The following is a 21,202-nucleotide window of genomic DNA, read 5'->3' on the forward strand; positions in this document are numbered from 1 at the left end:
TTCGCTTCTCGCAGCGAGGGAACCGCCAGAAGGCCCTCGGTGCTGGACCTCAGTGTCCAGGCGGAACAATGGGGGTGGAGACGCTCCTTCAGGTATACTGGGCCAAGGCCATTTAGGGCTTTAAAGGTCAGCACCAACACTTTGAATTGTGGAAACGGACTGGGAGCCAATGTAGGTCTTTCAGGACCAGTGTTTTATAGTCTTGGTGGCTGCCCCCAGTCACCAGTCTAGCTGCCGCATTCTGGATTAGTTGTAGTTTCTGGGTCACCTTCAAAGGTAGCTCCACGTAGAGCGCATTGCAGCAGTCCAAGTTGAATGAATGAATGAATGAATGAACTATATTACAGTAAGAGCTGTTCAACGGTGGCACAGTCTCCTTTGAGAGGTGGCAGACTCCCCATCTTTGGAGGTTTCCAAGCTGAGGTTGGGTGGCCATCTGTCATAAATGCTTTAGCCGAGATTCCTGCATTGGGTCGGGCTAGTTGACCCCTGGGGATTCCCCTCTCTTTTAATCATGTAGGACAGACTGGTGGTCACTTGGAAAGTTCGCCCCAGCCATGGCCAGGGGACATCATCTTCCAAGCCACATGACTGAAAGGCGGGGAAAGCTGACAGAACACTGGTTTGATTGTTTTTATTGCCCTATCACATATATAGCACCTGAAATGTCCTGAACGCAAACAGAAGATGTGTTTCAAGGTGACAAGACCAGAGAGGGAAGAAAACTCACGACGGCCTACCAAGCGCATTTCAGCTCTCTTTCCTTTTCGTAAGATACCGTGCGCAGATCTTCACACAAGAAGCTGGTGTAAGAAGCCAGTGTAAAGTATTCTGGGTCCAAGCTTGGTTCAGGAGCAATGCTACTGCTTGCCTTTAAAGGCAAATCAGGCCTTTAAAACAGCTTATTTATGATAGGTTGCCAGGTCACGAGACCCAGCTGAATAGGCTTATGGTTCAGCCCAAGTCCCCTCCCCTCTGCTCCCCCCACCCCGACATGTCCCCCAAATGTCCCATTTTCAGGGCTCACCACAGTTAAGATCCACTGGGTTCAACTCAGCCTACTGGATCATAACCCAGATTACGCACAGGTCCAGGTCAGAATGTTTGCCCCCTGCCACTCTCCCCACAAAAACCATCTCTTTAATTCTACATATGCATTCAATAAAGCTATATTATTATTTTTACATTTACATTTTCTTAGTTGGTTCACAAAGCAAATGACCAGCTATCACCCAGTGGCAAATATACTACAGTGGTACCTCTGTTTTGTGGGATGTAATCCACTGGGGACAGTGAAGTACAAGATTCCTTGTTTTCCTAGAGTGGACATGCAAGGGAATGTTTGGTCCAGCCAGTCAAAACCTCCTGTTCCTCCTGGCCTGCGCATGGGACTAGTGGGTGGGTGTGACCCTTCCAGACTGGTAAAAGGCCAAGCCACGCTGCTACCTTCTTCTTCTTCTTCTTCATCATCATCATCATCTTCTTTTGAAAATTCATCATTTATTAAAGAATATGTGATTCTTCAGTTCCAGGAGAATGAAGCTTATATGTAAACATTAGTGGTTTAATAATAATATATTTATACTCCGCCCATCTGGCTGGGTTTCCCCAGCCACTCTGGGTGGCTCCCAACAGATTAAAAACAGAATAAAACATCTAACATTAAAAACTTCCCCAAACAGGGTTGCCTTCAGATGTCTTCTTTTTTATTTTTAATGTATTTTTATTAAATATTTTCTTGATTTACAAAAGTATGTGCAATGTCTCTCTCTCATATCTTTTTTCCATGTAACATTTTTACAAATCAGCTTCATTTGTTGAGAAATTAGGAAGAAAAGGGAGAAGAGGTGGAGGGGAGTTGGGTAGGGGTGGAGGTCGGGAGACGATGTTTCTATTTTACTTAATATATGTAGGGTCTTGTGTCAGCGTCGCTTGTGCAGGTTCCTTGCTGTTCACTTGTGTTCCTTTGGTGGCGAGAGAGGTTGGGGTTGGCCTAGGGGTGTGGCTGTTCATTTGTGGTTGGCTATGGTGGCCTTTGTTTTCATGTGTGAGTGGGGTGGGTGGGTGTTTTGGATCAGGTTAGCCATATTGATTTGTATGCTGTTGGTGGGTTTTTGTCATTGTCTTGTTGGGGTGGGTGTGTGATAAAGGGGAGCCATACTGGGGTGAAGGCGTCTTCTTCTATTTGTCCCCATATGAGAAATATGTAAAATAACCAAGCAAGTATTAGAAACCAGAATTGGCCTTACTGACGCAGGTGGCGCTGTGGGTTAAACCACAGAGCCTAGGACTTGCTAATCAGAAGGTTGGCGGTTCGAATCCCCGCAACGGGGTGAGCTCCCATTGTTCGGTCCCTGCTCCTGCCAACCTAGCAGTTCGAAAGCATGCCCAAGTGCAAGTAGATAAATAGGTACCGCTCCGGCGGGAAGGTAAACGGCGTTTCCGTGTGTTGCTCTGGTTCGCCAGAAGCAGCTTAGTCATGCTGGCCACATGACTCGGAAGCTGTACGCCAGCTCCCTCGGCCAATAAAGCGAGATGAGCGCCACAACCCCAGAGTTGGCCACGACTGGACCTAATGGTCAGGGGTCCCTTTACCTTTACCTAAACATCTTCCAAGACAATAATGCCCACTTAAACTACAAAGAACTCATAACCCACCTATTTTCAGCAGCCAGAATCATCATAGCCAGACACTGGAGAGACCTGGCAGGATTAAGCATGGACCAATGGTACCAAATAGTATGGGAAACAGCCTTACTAGAAAAATTAACCAATAAACTACCTTCTTCTTGTTGACCTTCCTGTACGTCCTGTCTGCTTCCTGCATCACTTGGACTGCACTGCTGGCTGCCACAGCAGTTCCCCAGGTTATCTCGGTTTGGAAACCATGGCGCGGCTTCCGATTGGCTGCAGGAGCTTCCTGCACTCAATCGGAAGTCATGTTGGTCATTCGGCTTCCAAAAAACGTTTGAAACCACAACACTTACTTCTGGGTTTGCGGTGTTCGGGAGCCAATTTGTTCAACAACTAAGCTGTTTGGGAACCAAGGTACCACTGTAACAGGGAGATGTCAACAAAGACGGGGATGTTAGTATTTTAATTAGGCGGTCGTGATAGGCCAGGGGTCAGCAAACTTTTTCAGTCCACTGTCCCTCAGACCTTGTGGGGGGCCGGACTATATTTTTTGGGAGGGAAATGAATGAATTCCTATGCCCCACAAATAACCTAGAGATACATTTGAAATAAAAGGGCAGATTCTACTCATGTAAAAACTCCAGGCAGACCCCACAAATAACCCAGAGATGCATTTTAAATAAAATAACACATTCTCCTCATGTAAAAACACACTGGTTTCCAGACTAGATTTAGAAAGTGATTGGGCCTGATCCAGCCCCTGGGCCTTACCCATGTGACAGGCTGTAAACTTTGCACGTGCCCAGCCAATGGGGAAACAAGGGAGGGAACCTGCACTTGGGTACAGGGGATATAAGCTTGTTGTTGTTGTTGTTTAGTCGTGTCCGATTCTTCGTGACCCCCTGGACCAGAGCACGCCAGGCACTCCTGTCTTCCACTGCCTCCCGCAGTTTGGTCAGACTCATGTTTGTAGCTTCGAGAACACCGTCCAACCATCTCATCCTCTGTCGTCCCCTTCTCCTTGTGCCCTCCATCTTTCCCAACATCAGGGTCTTTTCCAGGGAGTCTTCTCTTCTCATGAGGTGGCCAAAGTATTGAAGCCTCAGCTTCACAATCTGTCCTTCCAGTGAGCACTCAGGGCTGATTTCGTGAAGAATGGAGAGGTTTGATCTTCTTGCAGTCCATGGGACTCTCAAGAGTCTCCTCCAGCACCATAATTCAAAACCATCAATTCTTCGGTGATCAGCCTTCTTGATGGTCCAGCTCTCACTTCCATACATCACTACTGGGAAAACCATAGCTTTTACTATACGGACCTTTGTTGGCAAGGTGATGTCTCTACTTTTTAGGATGCTGTCTAGGGTTGTCATTGCTTTCCTCCCAAGAAGCAGGCGTCTCTTAATTTCATGGCTGCTGTCACCATCTGCAGTGATCATGGAGCCCAAGAAAGTAAAATCTCTCACTGCCTCCATTTCTTCCCCTTCTATTTGCCAGGAGGTGATGGGACCAGTGGCCATGATCTTCGTTTTTTTTTATGTTGAGCTTCAGACCATATTTTGCGCTCTCCTCTTTCACCCTCATTAAAAGGTTCTTTAATTCCTCCTCACTTTCTGCCATCAAGGTTGTGTCATCTGCATATCTGAGGTTGCTGATATTTCTTCCGGCGATCTTAATTCCGGCTTGGGATTCATCCAGCCCAGCCTTTCGCATGATGAATTCTGCATATAGGTTAAATAAGCAGGGAGACAAAATACAGCCTTGCCGTACTCCTTTCCCAATTTTGAACCAATCAGTTGTTCCATATCCAGTTCTAACTGTAGCTTCTTGTCCCACATAGAGATTTCTCAGGAGACAGATGAGGTGATCAGGCACTCCCATTTCTTATAAGCTTATCTTTTGCTAATTTTGGGTGTGCCTGCTTTAGACACTTGCTCTTGCAAGAACGTTTTTATATTCAATAAACACTTTGCTGCTTCACCAATTTTGTTCAGATTTTATTTTGAGGGTCTCAGACCCACTTCTAACAGCACTGAAAGCCCTAACTGACTTAGGCCCCAAATATCTGAGAAATTGCCTCCTTCTCCACAGACCTTATTGGGTTAAGACCAGCAGAATGGCTCCTCTTAACTGTTCCACCACCTTTCGAAGATGAGGGGTTGACCTGCAAGAGTGCTTGCATCGTGAGTGCTTGGAGTGTAAGGCCTCTCCCTCTCCCTCCTCAGGCTAACTCCATCTGGCCTAGGGGGCGGGGCCCAGGCTCACCTTCGCCACGGCTTTAAGAGGCCTCACTGAGGCCAGGGACATTGCTGCTGCTGCATCGTGAGTGCTTGGAGTGTAAGGCCTCTCCCTCCTCAGGCTAACTCCATCTGGCCTAGGGGGCGGGGCCCAGGCTCACCTTCGCCACGGCTTTAAGAGGCCTCACTGAGGCCAGGGACATTGCTGCTGCTGCATCGTGAGTGCTTGGAGTGTAAGGCCTCTCCCTCTCCCTCCTTAGGCTAACTCCATCTGGCCTAGGGGGCGGGGCCCAGGCTCACCTTCGCCACGGCTTTAAGAGGCCTCACTGAGGCCAGGGACATTGCTGCTGCTGCATCGTGAGTGCTTGGAGTGTAAGGCCTCTCCCTCTCCCTCCTTAGGCTAACGCCATCTGGCCTAGGGGGCGGGGCCCAGGCTCACCTTCGCCACGGCTTTAAGAGGCCTCACTGAGGCCAGGGACATTGCTGCTGCTGCATCGTGAGTGCTTGGAGTGTAAGGCCTCTCCCTCTCCCTCCTCAGGCTAACTCCATCTGGCCTAGGGGGCGGGGCCCAGGCTCACCTTCGCCACGGCTTTAAGAGGCCTCATTGAGGCCAGGGACATTGCTGCTGCTGCATCGTGAGTGCTTGGAGTGTAAGGCCTCTCCCTCTCCCTCCTTAGGCTAACTCCATCTGGCCTAGGGGGCGGGGCCCAGGCTCACCTCCCTGATAGTTTTAAGGACGGTGCTGCTGCAGCAAATGCTAAAGATGTTTTATATATTTTAATGTGTTTTAAACGTGTTTTTATTGCTTATTTTGTTGTACCACCATGAATGGTGGTTTTTATCTATGTATTCTTGTTTTGTTCTATCTTGTTCTGTTTTGGGGTGGGATATTGAGTGGGGTGGGGATTGGTTTTTGTTTGGGCACAATTGTTTTTGGTTGTTTTGTTTTTCGATTTTGTAAAGGGAGGTTACTATGAGGCGTGGGATTGCTACCGTGGAGGGGCGAGGGAGGTATGGCGGTGGGGGCAGATGTTATAAGCGAAGGGGATCGAGATACGGATATGCTCGTACCCCTTCCAATCTGCGCCCCATCCCGAGAGACGAGGGTAGGGTGAGCAAGGATTACTCACCTCCTTCACTGGTGTTGTGCAATGCCAGGTCTATAGGCAACAAAACCGCCACCCTGCGAGATTTCTTTACCTCGCAGGGGGTCGACCTGGCTTGTGTGACGGAGACCTGGGTGCGCGAAGGGGTAACTGTTACCTTACGAGAGATGGCGCCCCCGGGTTTCTCTGTCCTCCACCAGTCACGGACTGTGGGCCGGGGGGGAGGGGTGGCATTATTAATCCGGGAAGATTGTTCTTTCAGGGCTCTACCATCGCCATCGATCCCCGGCATTGAATGTGTTGGCCTAGTGTGGGGCTCCGAGGAGAGCTTGGCTGTCTGGCTGGTGTACCGGCCACCTAGCGCACCAGCAGCCACCCTGTCAGGCCTGCTGGAGGCGGTGGCCGGCTGGGCCTTGGAGTTCCCTAACCTATTGGTATTGGGAGACTTCAACTTCCATGCTGATGCCGCTCCCTCCTCACAGGCTCTGGACCTGGTGTCTTCCATGGCGACACTAGGGCTCTCCCAGTTTGTTTCGGGCCCCACACATCAAGCAGGCCACACGCTGGATTTGATCTTTGGTGCCGGTATAGATGTGATCATGTCTCCTTCGATGAAGGTGCCATGGTCTGATCACTACGCTCTGAAAGCCAGGATTGACTTTCCACCCCCACCCTGCTTAGGTGGCGAGCCGATTTGGGCTCGCCCGCAGAGGCTGATGGACCCTGATAGATTCCGTCAAGCCTTGCGGGACCTTGCTCTCCCTGGCGACTCATTGACTGAGCTTGTTGAGGGCTGGAATACCCAGCTCCTGGCAGCCATCGATGAGATCGCACCTAAGCGCCCTCTGCGACCCCGCAGAAACCGGGCTCCCTGGTTTACCGAGGAGCTTCGGAAAATGAAGCGGGACCTCAGACGGCTAGAGCGAGTATGGCGGGGTGCCCGTGACGGAGCCTCAAGAACATCTTATAGGGTTTTTATGAAAACCTATGAGATGGCTGTGAAGGCCGCTAAGAAGTCTTACTTCTCGGCCTCCATTGCATCCGCTAGCTCTCGCCCGGCGCAATTATTTAGTATAATTCGGTCTTTAACGTCCCTTGATGGACAGCCAAATTTAAATAACAATCTGACACACAGCTGTGAGGCATTTGCGAGCTTTTTTGCGGAGAAGGTCCTGTTGCTCCGCCATGACCTCCCTGCCAATTTGGATACAATAAAGGAACTGGAGGCCCCTCGACTGTCCTCGGGTCCAGTATTGGACCATTTTGACCGGATATCTCCAGCCGATGTGGACAGACTCCTCCAAGCTGGAAAGCCCACCACCTGTCCTCTTGACCCGTGCCCGTCATGGCTGATTAGAGCGTGTCCAGACGAGGTGCGGGCCCCCCTGGGGGATATCATCAATTTGTCCCTTGGCACCGGGATATTCCCAGGGGAACTGAAGGAGGCAGTGGTGCGTCCGCTCTTAAAGAAAACATCATTAGATCCCTTAGATCTATCCAATTACCGCCCGGTCTCGAATCTTCCATTCCTGGGTAAGGTGATTGAGAGAGCGGTTGCTGAACAGCTTGGTAGGTTTCTGGATGAAACATCTGCTCTGGATCCATTCCAGTCCGGCTTCCGTGCTGGTCATGGGACCGAGACGGCTCTGGTCGCCCTAACAGATGATCTCCGTAGGCAGCTGGATCGAGGCGGGTCGGGGCTGCTGATTCTTCTAGATCTGTCAGCAGCCTTCGACATGGTCGATCACGAACTCCTGGACCACCGCCTTGCCGACGTGGGAATCCAGGGCACAGTCCTTCAATGGCTGCGCTCGTTTCTCTCTGGTCGGGGACAGAGGGTGGCGCTCGGGGGGGAATTGTCATCGCGCCACTCCTTGGTGTGTGGAGTGCCTCAGGGTGCGATTCTCTCCCCGATGCTTTTTAACATCTTTATGCGCCCCCTCGCCCAGCTTGTCCGGAGTTTTGGGCTGGGTTGCCATCAGTATGCCGATGACACCCAACTCTATCTGTTGATGGATGGCCATCCTGACTCGGCCCCCGATACACTGGCGAGATGCCTGGAAGCTGTGGCTGGATGGTTACGTGGGAGCCGGTTGAAGTTAAATCCTTCGAAGACAGAGGTCCTCTGGCTGGGGCGGGATGATATGGGATTGAGGGGGCAACTCCCATCTCTTGCGGGGGTGCAATTAGTGCCAGCACCGTCCGTTAAGAGTTTGGGTGTAATCTTCGATACCTCCCTCTCTATGGAGGCGCAGATTACAGCTATAACAAAGGCGGCATTTTTTCATCTCCGCCAAGCTAAGCAGTTGGCCCCTTATCTCTCTCGCCCTGACCTAGCCACTGTGATCCATGCGACGGTCACCTCCAGACTGGATTATTGTAACTCGCTCTACGTGGGGCTGCCCTTAAGACTGACCCAGAAACTCCAGCGGGTGCAGAATGCCGCGGCGAGACTCCTTATGGGGTCTTCGCTGCGAGATCACATTCAACCGGTACTATACCAGCTGCACTGGCTCCCGGTGGAGTACAGGATCAGGTTTAAGGTGCTGGTTTTAACCTTTAAAGCCCTATACGGCCTAGGACCCTCGTACCTACGGGACCGCCTCTCCTGGTATGCCCCACAGAGAAACCTACGGTCTGCAAATAATAACATCCTCAAGGTCCCAGGCCTCAGAGAGGTTAGGCTGGCCTCAACTAGAGCCAGGGCCTTCTCGGCTGCGGCTCCAATCTGGTGGAACGCTCTGTCACAAGAGACTAGGGCCCTGCGGGACCTGACATCCTTCCGCAGGGCCTGCAAGACAGAGTTGTTCCACCAGGCCTTTGGTCAGGGCGCAGCCTGACTCCCTCCTCTGGCAACCTGCTTAGAATCTTGCTTAATTAGTTGCCATTAATTTGATTTTAATTGATTTTTATAATGTAATATTTTTTAGAATGTGTGATTATCTGATGGTTTGATTGTTGATTGTTGTTAGCCGCCCTGAGCCCGGCTTCGGCTGGGGAGGGCGGGATATAAATAAAATTTATTATTATTATTATTATTAAGAGGGCATTCTCCATGGCAGCCCCTAGGTTGTGGAAATCCCTCCCCATAGATCTGCGTCAGGCACATTCCTTTTATAGTTAATGTCATATGCTGAAAACACACCTCTTTGCTTTTTACATTTGAGATACAGGTTTTCAGGAAACCGCCCCCCCCCCCATTCCTGTGAATTTAACTTGGTTTTAAACTGTTTTTAATACAGTATTTTAATTGCTGGAATCCACCTTATTGTGAAAGGCAAGTAAGAAATCAAATAGCTAATAACAATATTTCAGATCCAACTGCCAATTTTACAGGATACCTAAATGGGTGAAAAGAAAGCAATAATTCTAATAACAAGGTTATATACAGGCAGGTTTCAATCTAAGCATGCAGGTATTTTATTCGAAACATGCAGGTGTTTTTACTCCGGTCACTTTTAGATTATTGTTATATAAATGCAGTTGTTCAAAGTGCCTCTGGCCATGCCACTCAGAGATGGCACTCAAAGATGTTAATTTCACTAGGTCATGACATTTCTAAACATACAGCTATCAGCTAGGTCATGCTGTTCCTTTTTGACTAGACAATTATTTCTTTGAATTGGTCCCTGAACGAAACATAACGCATTATAAGGATTCATTGCTTACAACAGAGATAAGCTTTGAAGCTTAGCTGAGATAAGAGATAAGAGATAAGCTTTGAAGCTTAGGGTTTGGATTGCTTAACAGAGAAGGATGAATCAAATTCAGCTGCAGAAAGTTGGGTTTCCACAGAAATGGGCCTGATTAATTTTTCTCTGTTATTAGATTGTCTAGGACATGGAGTTATCTGCAACATTATATTTGACAGCAATATGTACTTCATACATTTATGTCTATTTTCTTATCCTTTCACAAAAATAAATATTAATCATCGACATTTCCAGTGGAGAAAAAACTTATATGTGGGCTCGCCGGTATGATCCAGAGTTACTGCATATTCCAAGCACTGCTGTGAATTCTTTGATGATAGGCGAGATTGATCTTACTGCTGAAGCTTTTTCCGCATTCCATGCATTGGTACGGTTTCTCCTGTGTGTGAATTCTCTGATGAGAGGTAAGGTTGCTCTTCTGACTGAAGCTCTTCCCACATTCTGAGCACTGATACGGCCTTTCCCCCGTATGAATCCTTTGATGGGAAGTGAGGTTGATCTTGTGACTGAAGCTCTTCCCACATTCCAAACAATGATAGGGTTTCTCCCCTGTGTGGATTTTCTGATGCGAAATAAGGTTTGAACCTCGAATGAAGCTCTTCCCGCACTCTGAACACTGATACGGCTTCTCCCCGGTGTGAATCCTCTGGTGGGAAGTGAGGTGTATCATCTGAGTGAAGCCCTTCCCACATTCCAAGCATTTGTACGGCTTATCCACTCTGTGGATTCTCTGATGAGAACTAAGGGTGGAACTCTGACTGAAGCTCTTCCCACATTCGGGGCACCGAAACGGCTTCTCCCCTTTGTGGATGTTTTGGTGTGAAGTCAGGCTGGAGTATCTAATGAAGCTTTTCCCACACTCCACGCACTGGTAGGGCTTCTCCCCTGTGTGAATTCTCTGGTGGGATGTGAGGTGAATCTTCTGGCTGAAACCCTTCCCGCATTCCAAACACTTATGTGGCTTTTCCACCCTGTGAATTCTTTGATGGGAACTCAAGGTAGAGCTCAGCCTGAAGCACTTCCCACATTCAGGGCACTGATACGGTTTCTCCCCTGTGTGCGTCCGGTGATGGGAAGCGAGGTTCGCCTTTTCGCTGAAGCTCTTCCCGCATTCTGGGCACTGATACGGTTTCTCCCCTGTATGAGTTCTTTGATGGGAAGTGAGATGAATCTTCTGGCTGAAGCCCTTTCCGCACTGCAAGCACCTGTACGGCTTCTCCGCTCTGTGAATTATCTGATGAGAAGCAAGGGTGGAACTCAGACTGAAGCGCTTTCCACATTCCACGCACCGGAATGGTTTCGCCTCTTTGTGAATCATCTGATCAATTGCAGTTATCGTCTCACTGACACACTTTCTGCCTTCTAAGCACTGGTTTGTTTTTTGACCTACGCGAGGAGCTGAACCGAAACATTCCCAATACACACAACATCTGCTCATTTCTGTTGTTTCATCTGTTGCAATCTCGGGGTAGTTGCGGCCTTCAGAAGCAGAGGATTTACTCCCGCCATTCGGATTTCTTCCTGTTTTCCTTCTCTGCTGTTCCAAGTCTTTACATGTACCTTGTTCTGGTGGCAACCCAGGTAGTTCTGTTTTCGCCATGGTTTCATGTATGTCTTCTGCTGCAAAAAAGAGAGAAAAGAGAGGAAGAAATAATAATAATAATAATAATAATAATAATAATAATAATAATAATAAATAATTTTATTTATATCCTGCCCTCCCCAGCCGAAGCCGGGCTCAGGGCAGCTAACAACACTAAAATAGTGCAACATTCTAAAAACATTATAAAAATTAATTAAAATCAAAATTGATGGCAACCATAAACTAAAGTTCTGTAAAGATTGCCAAAGGAGGGAGTCAGGCTGTGCCCTGACCAAAGGCCTGGTGGAACAGCTCTGTCTTGCAGGCCCTGCGGAAATATGTCAAGTCCTGCAGGGCCCTTGTCTCTTGTGGCAGAGTGTTCCACCAGATCGGAGCCACAGCGGAAAAAGCCCTAGCTCTGGTTGAGGCCAGCCTAACCTCCCTGTGGCCCGGGATCTTCAAGATGTTTTTATTTGCAGACCGTAAGTTCCTCTGTGGGGCATACCAGGAGAGGCGGTCCCATAGGTACGAGGGTCCTAGGCCGTATAGGGCTTTGAAGGTTAAAACCAGCACCTTAAACCTGATCCTGTACTCCATCGGGAGCCAGTGCAGCTGGTATAGCACCAGGTGAATGTGATCTCGCAGCGAGGATCCCGTAAGGAATCTCGCCGTGGCATTCTGCACCCGCTGGAGTTTCTGGGTCAGTCTCAAGGGCAGCCCCACGTCTTGAGAGTCTTGAATCACTGGACAGCTTGAACCACCACTTGTGATAAAGGGAAAAAACTGCTAAGGCTTAGATGGGAGGGAAATCCTATCACACATCTAAGAACCACTGTTTCAGCTCTCAGCTCAGACCTGAAGTTCACTGGTTTATCCTGGGCCGGTCACTCTCTTTCAGCCTAGCATACCTCACAAGGTTGTTGTGTAAGCAAATGCAACAATCAGATACGATACGATCATCTTTATTGTCATTGTCCCATACAGAACAACAAAATTGAAAAAATCTACACCAGACATTCAAAAACCAACAAGCCTGCTGTCCCAGCTATCCCAACCTGGTTAGCCCCCCTAAAAACTCTGATACCCCATTTTTAAATACAATATACTCCCATAGAGACTCCTTACACTGCGTTGAAAACCAAAATCGCATTTGGCAGGCGAGAATTCTACCACTTGCTTAAAATGTATATAGGAAGTGCAGTGTAAGCAATAGAAGTCAATCAATGAAATTTTATTATTGAGATATTTGTAGAATAAATTTGGAAGAAATTCTCCCAATTTTTCTTCTTATTTTTTATTTTCTTCATTTTTTCTTTTTTGTTCTTTTTTATATATGTATGCTTATCTGAAAAATATATGTATGTATGTATGTGTATGTATTTTGCTTGTATTTTGTAATAATTATGTTAAATAAAATTTATTTTAAAAATTTAAAAAACAAAACAAAAAACAAAATCACATTTGGATAGAAACTGTTTCTCAGGCGGCTAGTCCTAGTCTTTATAACCCTGTACCTTCTTCCAAAAGGCAGAAGATGCATTCTTTCCTGACTGAGCCTGGACCTGGCTCACTGGTCCAAAGAGATTCCCCCACCTGCTAACTGAAGGATGATGGAAGGAGCCCTGGTGCATCCTGGGAAATGAGTTTCGAGAGGTGATACCAGCGAGAACAGACAGTGGGCCAATTGCAACAGCAAAGCTGTTCTGTCAGACTTCTGAGGAAAGACCATGGCTCAGTGGTAGAGCTTCTGCCTTGCATGAAGAAGGTCTCAGGTCCAGTCCCTGGAATCTTCAGGTATGACTGGAAAAACCTTCCTGCCTGGAACTTTGGACAGCTTCTGCCAGTCCAGTGTAGACAATACTGGACTAGATGGATCAATGGTTTCACTCAATAACTTCTTATATTCTCCAATAACTCTAGGGTTTTTTTGGTATTTAAATCTATTTTTTTGTGGGAATGTTCAGGGGTGCAGGAGAGGATATATTGTGAGATTATATCCTAATCCAACTTGTGCTAACAAGTTCCCAAAATATCAGCAGAGTTTATGGACATTCATTCCCCTTTTAAGTTTGCAATGGTAACGCTTGCACAGGTTCGCTAGAACCTCTATAATAATTACTCTGGTAATTTCCCCTTTTGTTCCCTCTTAAAATACAAGACACGACACAGTCTTTATAAAAGTATAAAAGAGTTTACTCATGTTCTGTTCACAATATGATCCCAGAAGGCAGACAGCTTTAAAAAGGTTACATACACTTAGAATCTATCTTATAGGAAGATAGTACTGTCCTCTCTTGGCTGAGAGCCAAGAGAGCATGTTGCTCCTTCAGAAGATGAAGATGAGAGAGAGAGAGAGAGATGGCTGCCTGCCCTGTGCTTTTATCATTTACCTGCACAGGTGAGGCCACACCCACCTCTGGTCACATGCGGAGGAAGTCCGTCCCCAGGAAGTTTACCTGCTTGCTGGACAGACATCCCTCCCCATGTTCTAACATGTACCCTCTAGGAATGTTGTCATTGACTGCTCCTGTGTTTTACATCCCACATTTTTGTATCCTAAAGGTCATTAATGAAATTTTTAAAGTGAAGCTTTCAATAGACTTTGATTTAATAACAGTGGGTATCCTTGGAAACACGGCTAAAGAGATAAGTTTAACTTCAAAGCTATGATATTAGCGGGAAAGGCAACGATAGCTTTAGGTTGGAAAAGATAGAGAAAAATGGACAGTAGAGGCATGGAATAGTTATTTGTTTGAACTGATTCAGTCGGACATTGTCGCAGTCATGTCACAGGAAACAACGTGGAAGGTCAATTCCACCACAATAAGGAACAGATGGAACCCCTATCTTGATTGGATAAAAACTAATGGAACAAAAGACATTCGGTGGAAACCCAAAACGCTATGCCCGTGGCTGAGGATAATTGTTTGAACCCTTCCAATTGATATGGGGGGTGGGGGTGGGAAGGTAGGGAAAGAAAAACATTCTACGGGAAATTTAAAAATTGGAACGAGATAATATAATGTATGTAAAAATCCCGAACTCGAATAAAACAGTTCTTAACCTGAAAAAAATAAATTTATTTTTGTATTTGTGCTTATTAAGGTATGAACAACTTGCATATAAACGTAGACTTGCCATGGACAAATTCAATGGTATTTGGAATCCATTCTTACAAATACTGTAATAGGTTAAGATCTGGTGAAGCACAATAACAACCTTGCAAAGTACAGTCGTACCTTGGAAGTCGAACGGAATCCATTCCAGAAGTCCGTTCGACTTCCGAAACGCAGTTTCAGCTTACAAATCTTCAAATAACCCTGCTAATGAGTTTAATTGCTTTGAATCGGTAAATATAGATCAACCCTGCTAGAAAAGGGGGAAGGCGGATTTGAGGTACCAAGATATTGAGATTCTGCCAAAAAAAACCCCTATAATGTGCCTACCATTTCTAAATAAATGTGATTGTCTGCTTGAGGGTCTTACCGAGAGAGGCGACAAGATGGCTGTTCTCCTGCATGACTTCTATATGCAGTGCTTTCTGGTGAGGAGCCAGCCCAGCCCATTCCTCCCCCGTGAAGTACACAGCAACCTCCTCAAAGGAGGATCCTGCACCCTAGGAGAGAACGAGAGGTGTCTGTAGTTGTGGGGTGTAAATGAATAAAAAAAGCAGGAGAAAATGAAATATTTGCCTCTTTGTAGATAGCAAGCATGCCATCTACTGGCAAAACCCATAAGGCTCATCAAGGAAAGGAGACTGGGCAGTATATATTTGAGAAGACTGAGAGGCGATACGATCGCCATCTTCAAATGTCTGAAGGGCTGTCACATGCAAGATGGAGCCAGCTTGTTTTTCTATATAATAATAATATAATAATTTATTATTTGTACCCTGCCCACTCTGGGCGGCTTCCAACAAAGATTAAGAATACATTAAAATGTCACACATTAAAAACTTCCCAGAACAGAGCTGCCTTCAGATGTCTTCTAAATGTCAGGTACCACTGTCGCTGTTGTCGTCTTCTTCTTCTTCTTATCTCCCTACAATACCTCAAGGACTGCCTCTTCTCATATGAACTGATCCAGACCCCAATATCGTCCTCTAAGGCCCTTCTTTGTGGGCCGCCTCCATGAGAGGTCTGGTGGGTGGCAACACAAAAACGGGGCCTTTTCTGCAGTGGCTCCCTGTTTGTGGAATGCTCTCCCCAGGCACCTTCATGACACAACTTTAGACACCAGGCAAAAATGTTCCTCTTCAACCAGGCCTTTGGCTGATTGACAGCAATCCGATGCCCTTTTAAAGGAGGGGATGATTGGTTTGGTTTGGTTCTTATTTTTATTGTGCATTTGTGGGGGTTTTTATATTTATATATATATTTATATATATGCAGGTTTTGGTGTCCTCGGGTGTCTTCCCGTGTAAAAGTTGGGGTGTCTAGGCGACGTTTCGACGAGGTCTCACTCGTCATCTTCAGGCTGGTGCTTTCGGCTTCTTGTTACTGGAACAGAGCAGGATCTCAGTGTTTGAGTTCCTATAAATACTGTAGAGGGGGTGTGGTGTATAGCCTCCAATGTTCTGGGCAGAGAGGAAGTTCCCAGGCTAGTGTGCCTTTTCTTCTTTTGTTCCTTAATTACTTGAGAGATATCTTGAGTGATTTCTTGAGTGATATCTTGAGTGACATTTATATATATATATATACACACACACATATATACATATATATATATATACATATATATAAAATAAATATAAAATATAAATATAAATAATATTCATTCTATTTATATTTATATTATATATTATTATTTTTTAGTTTACGTTGTGAACCGCCTTGATGAATTTAACAAACAAACAAACAAACGAATGAATGAACGAACGAATGAATGAATGAATGAATGAATGAAATTATCTGTCCTCCTACCTGATTTGTTGTCGCAGCGACTGCTTCCCCTCTGGAATAAAGGAGTGACGGCTGAGCAGGCCTTGTCAAGATCGTTCCCTCACCTGTGAGAGACAAAGGTGATTTCGCTTGTTCCAGAGTTCAAGTGACACATCTCTAAGTGGCCGCCGAGGGTGGAGATCAAGGTTGCACAGTTGGAATTGTTCCACCAGCAAAAGCATTTCTGCTAGCCAGATGGAACAGACTCCTCTCTCCTCCTGACCCTGCGCTGTGGGTTCTCCTGAACCCCACACTCAAAGCTAATATGGGGCAGGCATGTGGGGAAGGAGAGAAAAAAGCCCATGTGCTGGCGGGATCCATTGTGATGGCTCCCGCCAACGCAACTATTTAGTCGAATCTGGCCCTGGGATTACGAAACGTCTCACCCGTTTTTTAGCTTCCTAAAATGGTCAGACCCGTTTTCTTTTTCTGGGATGTTGGCAACAAGGGAGAACCAGTGCGGTGCAGCGACTCGAATGTCAGGTTGGGACCTGGGTTCGTGTCCTCACTTAGCCGCAAAGTTCACTGGGGTGTCCTTGGGCCAGTCACTGCCTCTCAGCCTAACCTACCTCGCCGGGCTGTTGTTGAGAGGATAAAACGAGGAAGGGGAGAACCACTTTGAGCTGCTTGGAGAAAGGTGGGATAGAAACAAACAAATAATTGCATTGATTTCCACTGCAGGCAATGTGGAGCTTAAAATTAAACAACACCTGCACTCTCCAGATTTATTGGTTCTGAGAGACCAGTGTCTTTCACCTAACTTTGATCCTTTTTCACTATATCAGCGGATCTCAGAGTCTCTTTTCCCATTACTTATAAACACCAGGCCTCCCAAACAACATAACAAATCGGGGGTTTGGTTTGACAAAGACTGCCGGAAGCTAAGATCCCCGCTCAGGAAACAACAAAACAAGGCAAAACAGGAGAGGACTCTGTCATCTATGGTAAATTTCCACAGATGGCGCTCTTACTATAAAAACACCTTAAAACTCAAGAAATCCCTTTATAGGAAGGAACAATGGGAGGCACTTGATAAGGCGATCAAATTGTGAGACGATAGAAAATTTTGGGCAATAATAGCACAGGGAGTCTCATCCAAAGGAAAAAGCTGCATGTGGAGGAGCGGAGACGCAAACCCGGTTCCCCAGATTACGACACTACCATGCTTAACCACTACACCACACTGTGTTTATGGAAGACAATCTTATTCAGCTACGAATGATCGCCAAAGAACACAAATATAAATATACAGTGGTGCCTCGCAAGACGAAATTAATCTGTTCCATGAGGCTCTCCGTATAGCGGTTTTTTCGTCTTGCGAAGCAAGCCCATTGACAGCTTAGCGGATTAGCGCTATTAGCGGTTTAGCGGCTTTTAGCGGATCAGCTGATAAGCAGCTTAGCAGCTTAGGAAAGGGGGGGAAAGGGGGAAAACCCGCAGGAACTCGCAAGACATTTCGTCTTGCGAAGCAAGCCCATAGGGAAATTTGTTTTGCGAAGCACCTCGAAAACGGAAAACCCTTTCGTCTAGTGGGTTTTATGTCTTGCGAGGCGTTCGTCTTGCGGGGCACCACTGTAAATATAAATATAAATATAATAAAAGGCACCCCTTGGATTTCTTAATCTTAAGTGCAGGGAGCCCAAGATGATGCCCCGTTCAGCCTTACCTAGTGAGGTGGCACCTCCAAGAACAGTCTCTCTTTCTCTGGGACGCACGGGAGCCTTCTCTGCGTCAGGGAAATCAGAAGCCACTTCTGAAAACAGACCCTTTACCAGAAACAGGGAATGTGGGGAAGGGTGACAAAAAGGGAGAGTCAAGAGGCTTTGAGACATTTTCAGTGCAGATTGGACAATTGCAAAGAGTGCCAGGATAGCCTCCTGCACGTTGGAAGCACCAGGATGAAACCCTCTCTCACCTGCAGCTCTTCCTGCTTCTTCTCCTCTGCCCGACTCAGGAGGAAACCTTCAGCCAGGGCCACCGCCTGGGAACTGGTCTCCACTCCGCATTCCCTGACCCAGTTTTCCATCTCCGGGGGGAGGACAGCCAGGAACTGCTCCAAGATCACTAAATCCAGGATCTGAGCCTTGGTGTGTTTCTCTGGCTCCAGCCACCGACGGCAAAGATGGTGGAGTCGGCTGCAAACCTCTCGGGGTCCCTTGGTCTCCTGGTAGCAGAAACGCCTGAAACACTGGCGCTGAGCGTCTGAGCTGAGGACAACCTCCTCGCCCGGGATCTCCTGCATGGTTCTTTCCCAGAATCCCTCGCTGGCCCCAGTCTGGGTGACGCAAGGGCCTTTTCCTGCTTCACGGCCAGCTGTTTCTGGATTCTCCATCTTCAATCTGTTTTCCAGATAAACCACTCTCTCCTCTCTTGCCAATTTCTCAAGGCAAAGCCAAGGGGCCGGCTGAAGTCACCGCTACCAAGACCTGCAAAGCCAAGAGATTGTCTTTTTTTAAAAAAAAATGTTTAACCATTTTTTCGATACAAACATCAACCGCAAAAGACACATATCATAATAACAATAATAACACAATTTGACAATTCAGATTTGAATACACTGATATACCTCCGACTACACCTTTTTTGAGGGACGTGGGTGGCGCTGTGGGTTAAACCACAGAGCCTAGGACTTGCCAATCAGAAGGTCGGCGGTTTGAATCCCCGTGACGGGGTGAGCTCCCGTTGCTCAGTCCCTGCTCCTGCCCACCTAGCAGTTTGAAAGCACGTCAAAGTGCAAGTAGATAAATAGGTACCGCTCTGGCGGGAAGGTCAACGACATTTCCGTGCGCTGCTCCGGTTCGCCAGAAGCAGCTTAGTCATGCTGGCCACATGACCCGGAAGCTGTACGCCGGCTCCCTTGGCCAGTAAAGCAAGATGAGCGTCGCAGCCCCAGAGTCAGCCACGACTGGACCTAATTCAGGGGTCCCTTTACCTTTACCTTTACACCTTTTTAACAATATTTTCCCACCTCTCTTTCTCCTCCTCCTACAGTACTTCCCACCACTATCTGCCTTATCGCTTAAATATTTGTTCCAGATTTCTTCATATTTATCCATTCTTATTTTGCGCCAAGACATTGTCTTGTTAGAAAATTACGACGTCTCAGGGCTGGAAGATTTTCCTTGAAGAAATGTGGATAAATCTGGGTTAGCAACTAGTTCCCTAGCACCCTGAAGAAATGGCAGGGGAATGACAAGTTTGAAATTATATAGAAACTAGAGATTTGTGGGTGGAGTTCCTTTCCTTGAGGACTAGTGGATTGAAGCCTTCAATCTGGCTGGAAGTCAAAAGATGCAGGATCCCACCCCTTTGATCTCCCCCTTACAACTCTTCCTCCTTTAGGCGCCGTCCTCTTTTCCAGCTTCCACCTTCCCTTCACCCCAAAAAAACCCCCAGACAGAGACTTCCTCTCCCAATCCGTGCCCTGTAACCTTTAAAGCCCAGATTCGCACAGGGACTTTTGCTTCCCATCAGCGTCTCCCGCCTTTGATCGACAGCTCCCCCCAGTTTTGCATTCCGGCCTCCCCACCGCGTGTCAGGGCTTGCACGTCTGAAACGGCGCGCGCGCGCTTCTCCAGTGGATGCGCGATTCGGATGGGTTGGTTAGGAGCGCCCATTCGAATCTTGGCACAAACTACGCCGCGCTTCCGCCAATCAACGCCGCGCTGCAGACCGACACGCCCTGCGCTTCCCCGCATCATGATGCGGGTGTTCTGTTCGTGTGAAAGGATGATCAGGTGCACAAGCGGGGTGAACATGGGGAGAGGAGGCTCTTGCTTGCTCTTCTCGGGCTCTTCTCTTCTTTTCTATTCTATTCAGCCAGAAATCCGGGCCTCTCTCTCCCCCTCGCAGGGGACTCCCTTTTTCTGCATTGCTTTCCCCCCCCCTGCATTTCCCCCCCTTTTTCTGCATTGCAGTTGCATCTTCCCGACTCCTCTCCACCTAAGTCAAATTAATAGGTAAGGGGGCTCACCAGATCGTCCCCGATGCCGAACTGGGGAGACCCCGAGGCTGCATTCCTCCAAAGCAAGAACCAGGCAGGAGGGGCTTTGGGCAGAAATACCCATTTGCTTTGTAGGTCTTCCTCCCCCCCCCTCCCCAAATCCCCATCCTCTCTAGGAATCCAACTCAGATAATTTTAACCCTTGGCAGCTCAAGCTGTAAAATGATTTCTCTCTCTCTTAAAACAGGAGCCGAGGAAGAAAGGAGCACTGTGAATGCAGATCCCACACCTGGTGGATGGAAGGAGTGAAAGCAGTTTGGGGAAGAAGGAATAACAGAATCCTAAAGAGGACCGCCTCCTTCCATATAAACCTACCCGGACCCTGAGATCATCTTCCGAGGCCCTGCTTCGTGTGCCTCCTCCTCGAGGGGTCCGGAGGGTGGCAAGGCAAGAACAGGGCCTTCTCTGCACTGGCTCCCCGTCTGTGGAATGCACTCCCCAGGGAAGTTTGCCTGGAGCCTTCATCACACACCTTTAGGTGCCATGCAAAAATGTTACTTTTTAACCAGGCCTTTCGTTGATCTGATTTACATCCTATGCCCTTTTGAAATGTTTTTTTGGGGGGTGCGGGGGAGGCTATTGGGTTGCTGTTTTTATTTTTATTATGTATTTTGTGGTTTTCTGTGAGCTGCCCCGAGAAACCCTGGGTATATATATGAATTCAATAAATAAATAAGCCTCCGGGTCATGTGGCCAGCATGACTAAGCCGCTTCTGGTGAACCAGAGCAGCGCACGGAAAAGCCGTTTACCTTCCCGCCAAAGCGGTACCTATTTATCTACTTGCACTTTGATGTGCTTTCGAACTGCTAGGTTGGCAGGAGCAGGGACCAAGCAACAGGAGCTCACCCCGTCGCGGGGATTCGAACCGCTGACCTTCTGACTGGAAAGCCCTAGGCTCTGTGGTTTAACCCACAGCGCCACTCCGCGTCCAATATTTTTATTTTTATTTTATATATTGTGATCTTTTCTGTGAACTGCCCTGAGATCTC

The 21,202-nt window shown here is 47.4% G+C and overlaps 1 protein-coding gene across 3 annotated transcripts in view; it reads right to left on the reverse strand.

Annotated features, from left to right (window-relative positions):
* Nucleotides 1-20,025, reverse strand: part of LOC309336664 (uncharacterized protein) — an 84,633-nt gene extending 64,608 nt beyond the window's left edge. The window contains exons 1-6 of one of the 3 annotated variants that reach the window (XR_014154060.1): nt 19,641-20,025; nt 18,125-18,635; nt 17,876-17,975; nt 16,192-16,274; nt 14,756-14,885; nt 9,856-11,307 (exon numbers count right to left, since the gene is read on the reverse strand). Coding sequence is in view for 2 of the 3 variants with exons in the window: in XM_081852795.1 (XP_081708921.1) it covers nt 9,965-11,307; nt 14,756-14,885; nt 16,192-16,274; nt 17,876-17,975; nt 18,125-18,541 (2,073 nt within the window). In the remaining variant the exon portion in view is untranslated. Of the gene's footprint in view, nt 1-9,020; nt 11,308-14,755; nt 14,886-16,191; nt 16,275-17,875; nt 17,976-18,124; nt 18,636-19,640 lie in introns of those variants that run through there. The other 2 variants (XM_081852796.1, XM_081852795.1) reach the window with 2 other exon arrangements.
* Nucleotides 20,026-21,202: the final 1,177 nt, after the last annotated feature.

The sequence above is a fragment of the Podarcis erhardii genome (assembly GCF_964252035.2).
Source record: "Podarcis erhardii genome assembly, chromosome: 2".
Lineage (NCBI taxonomy): Eukaryota > Metazoa > Chordata > Lepidosauria > Squamata > Lacertidae > Podarcis > Podarcis erhardii.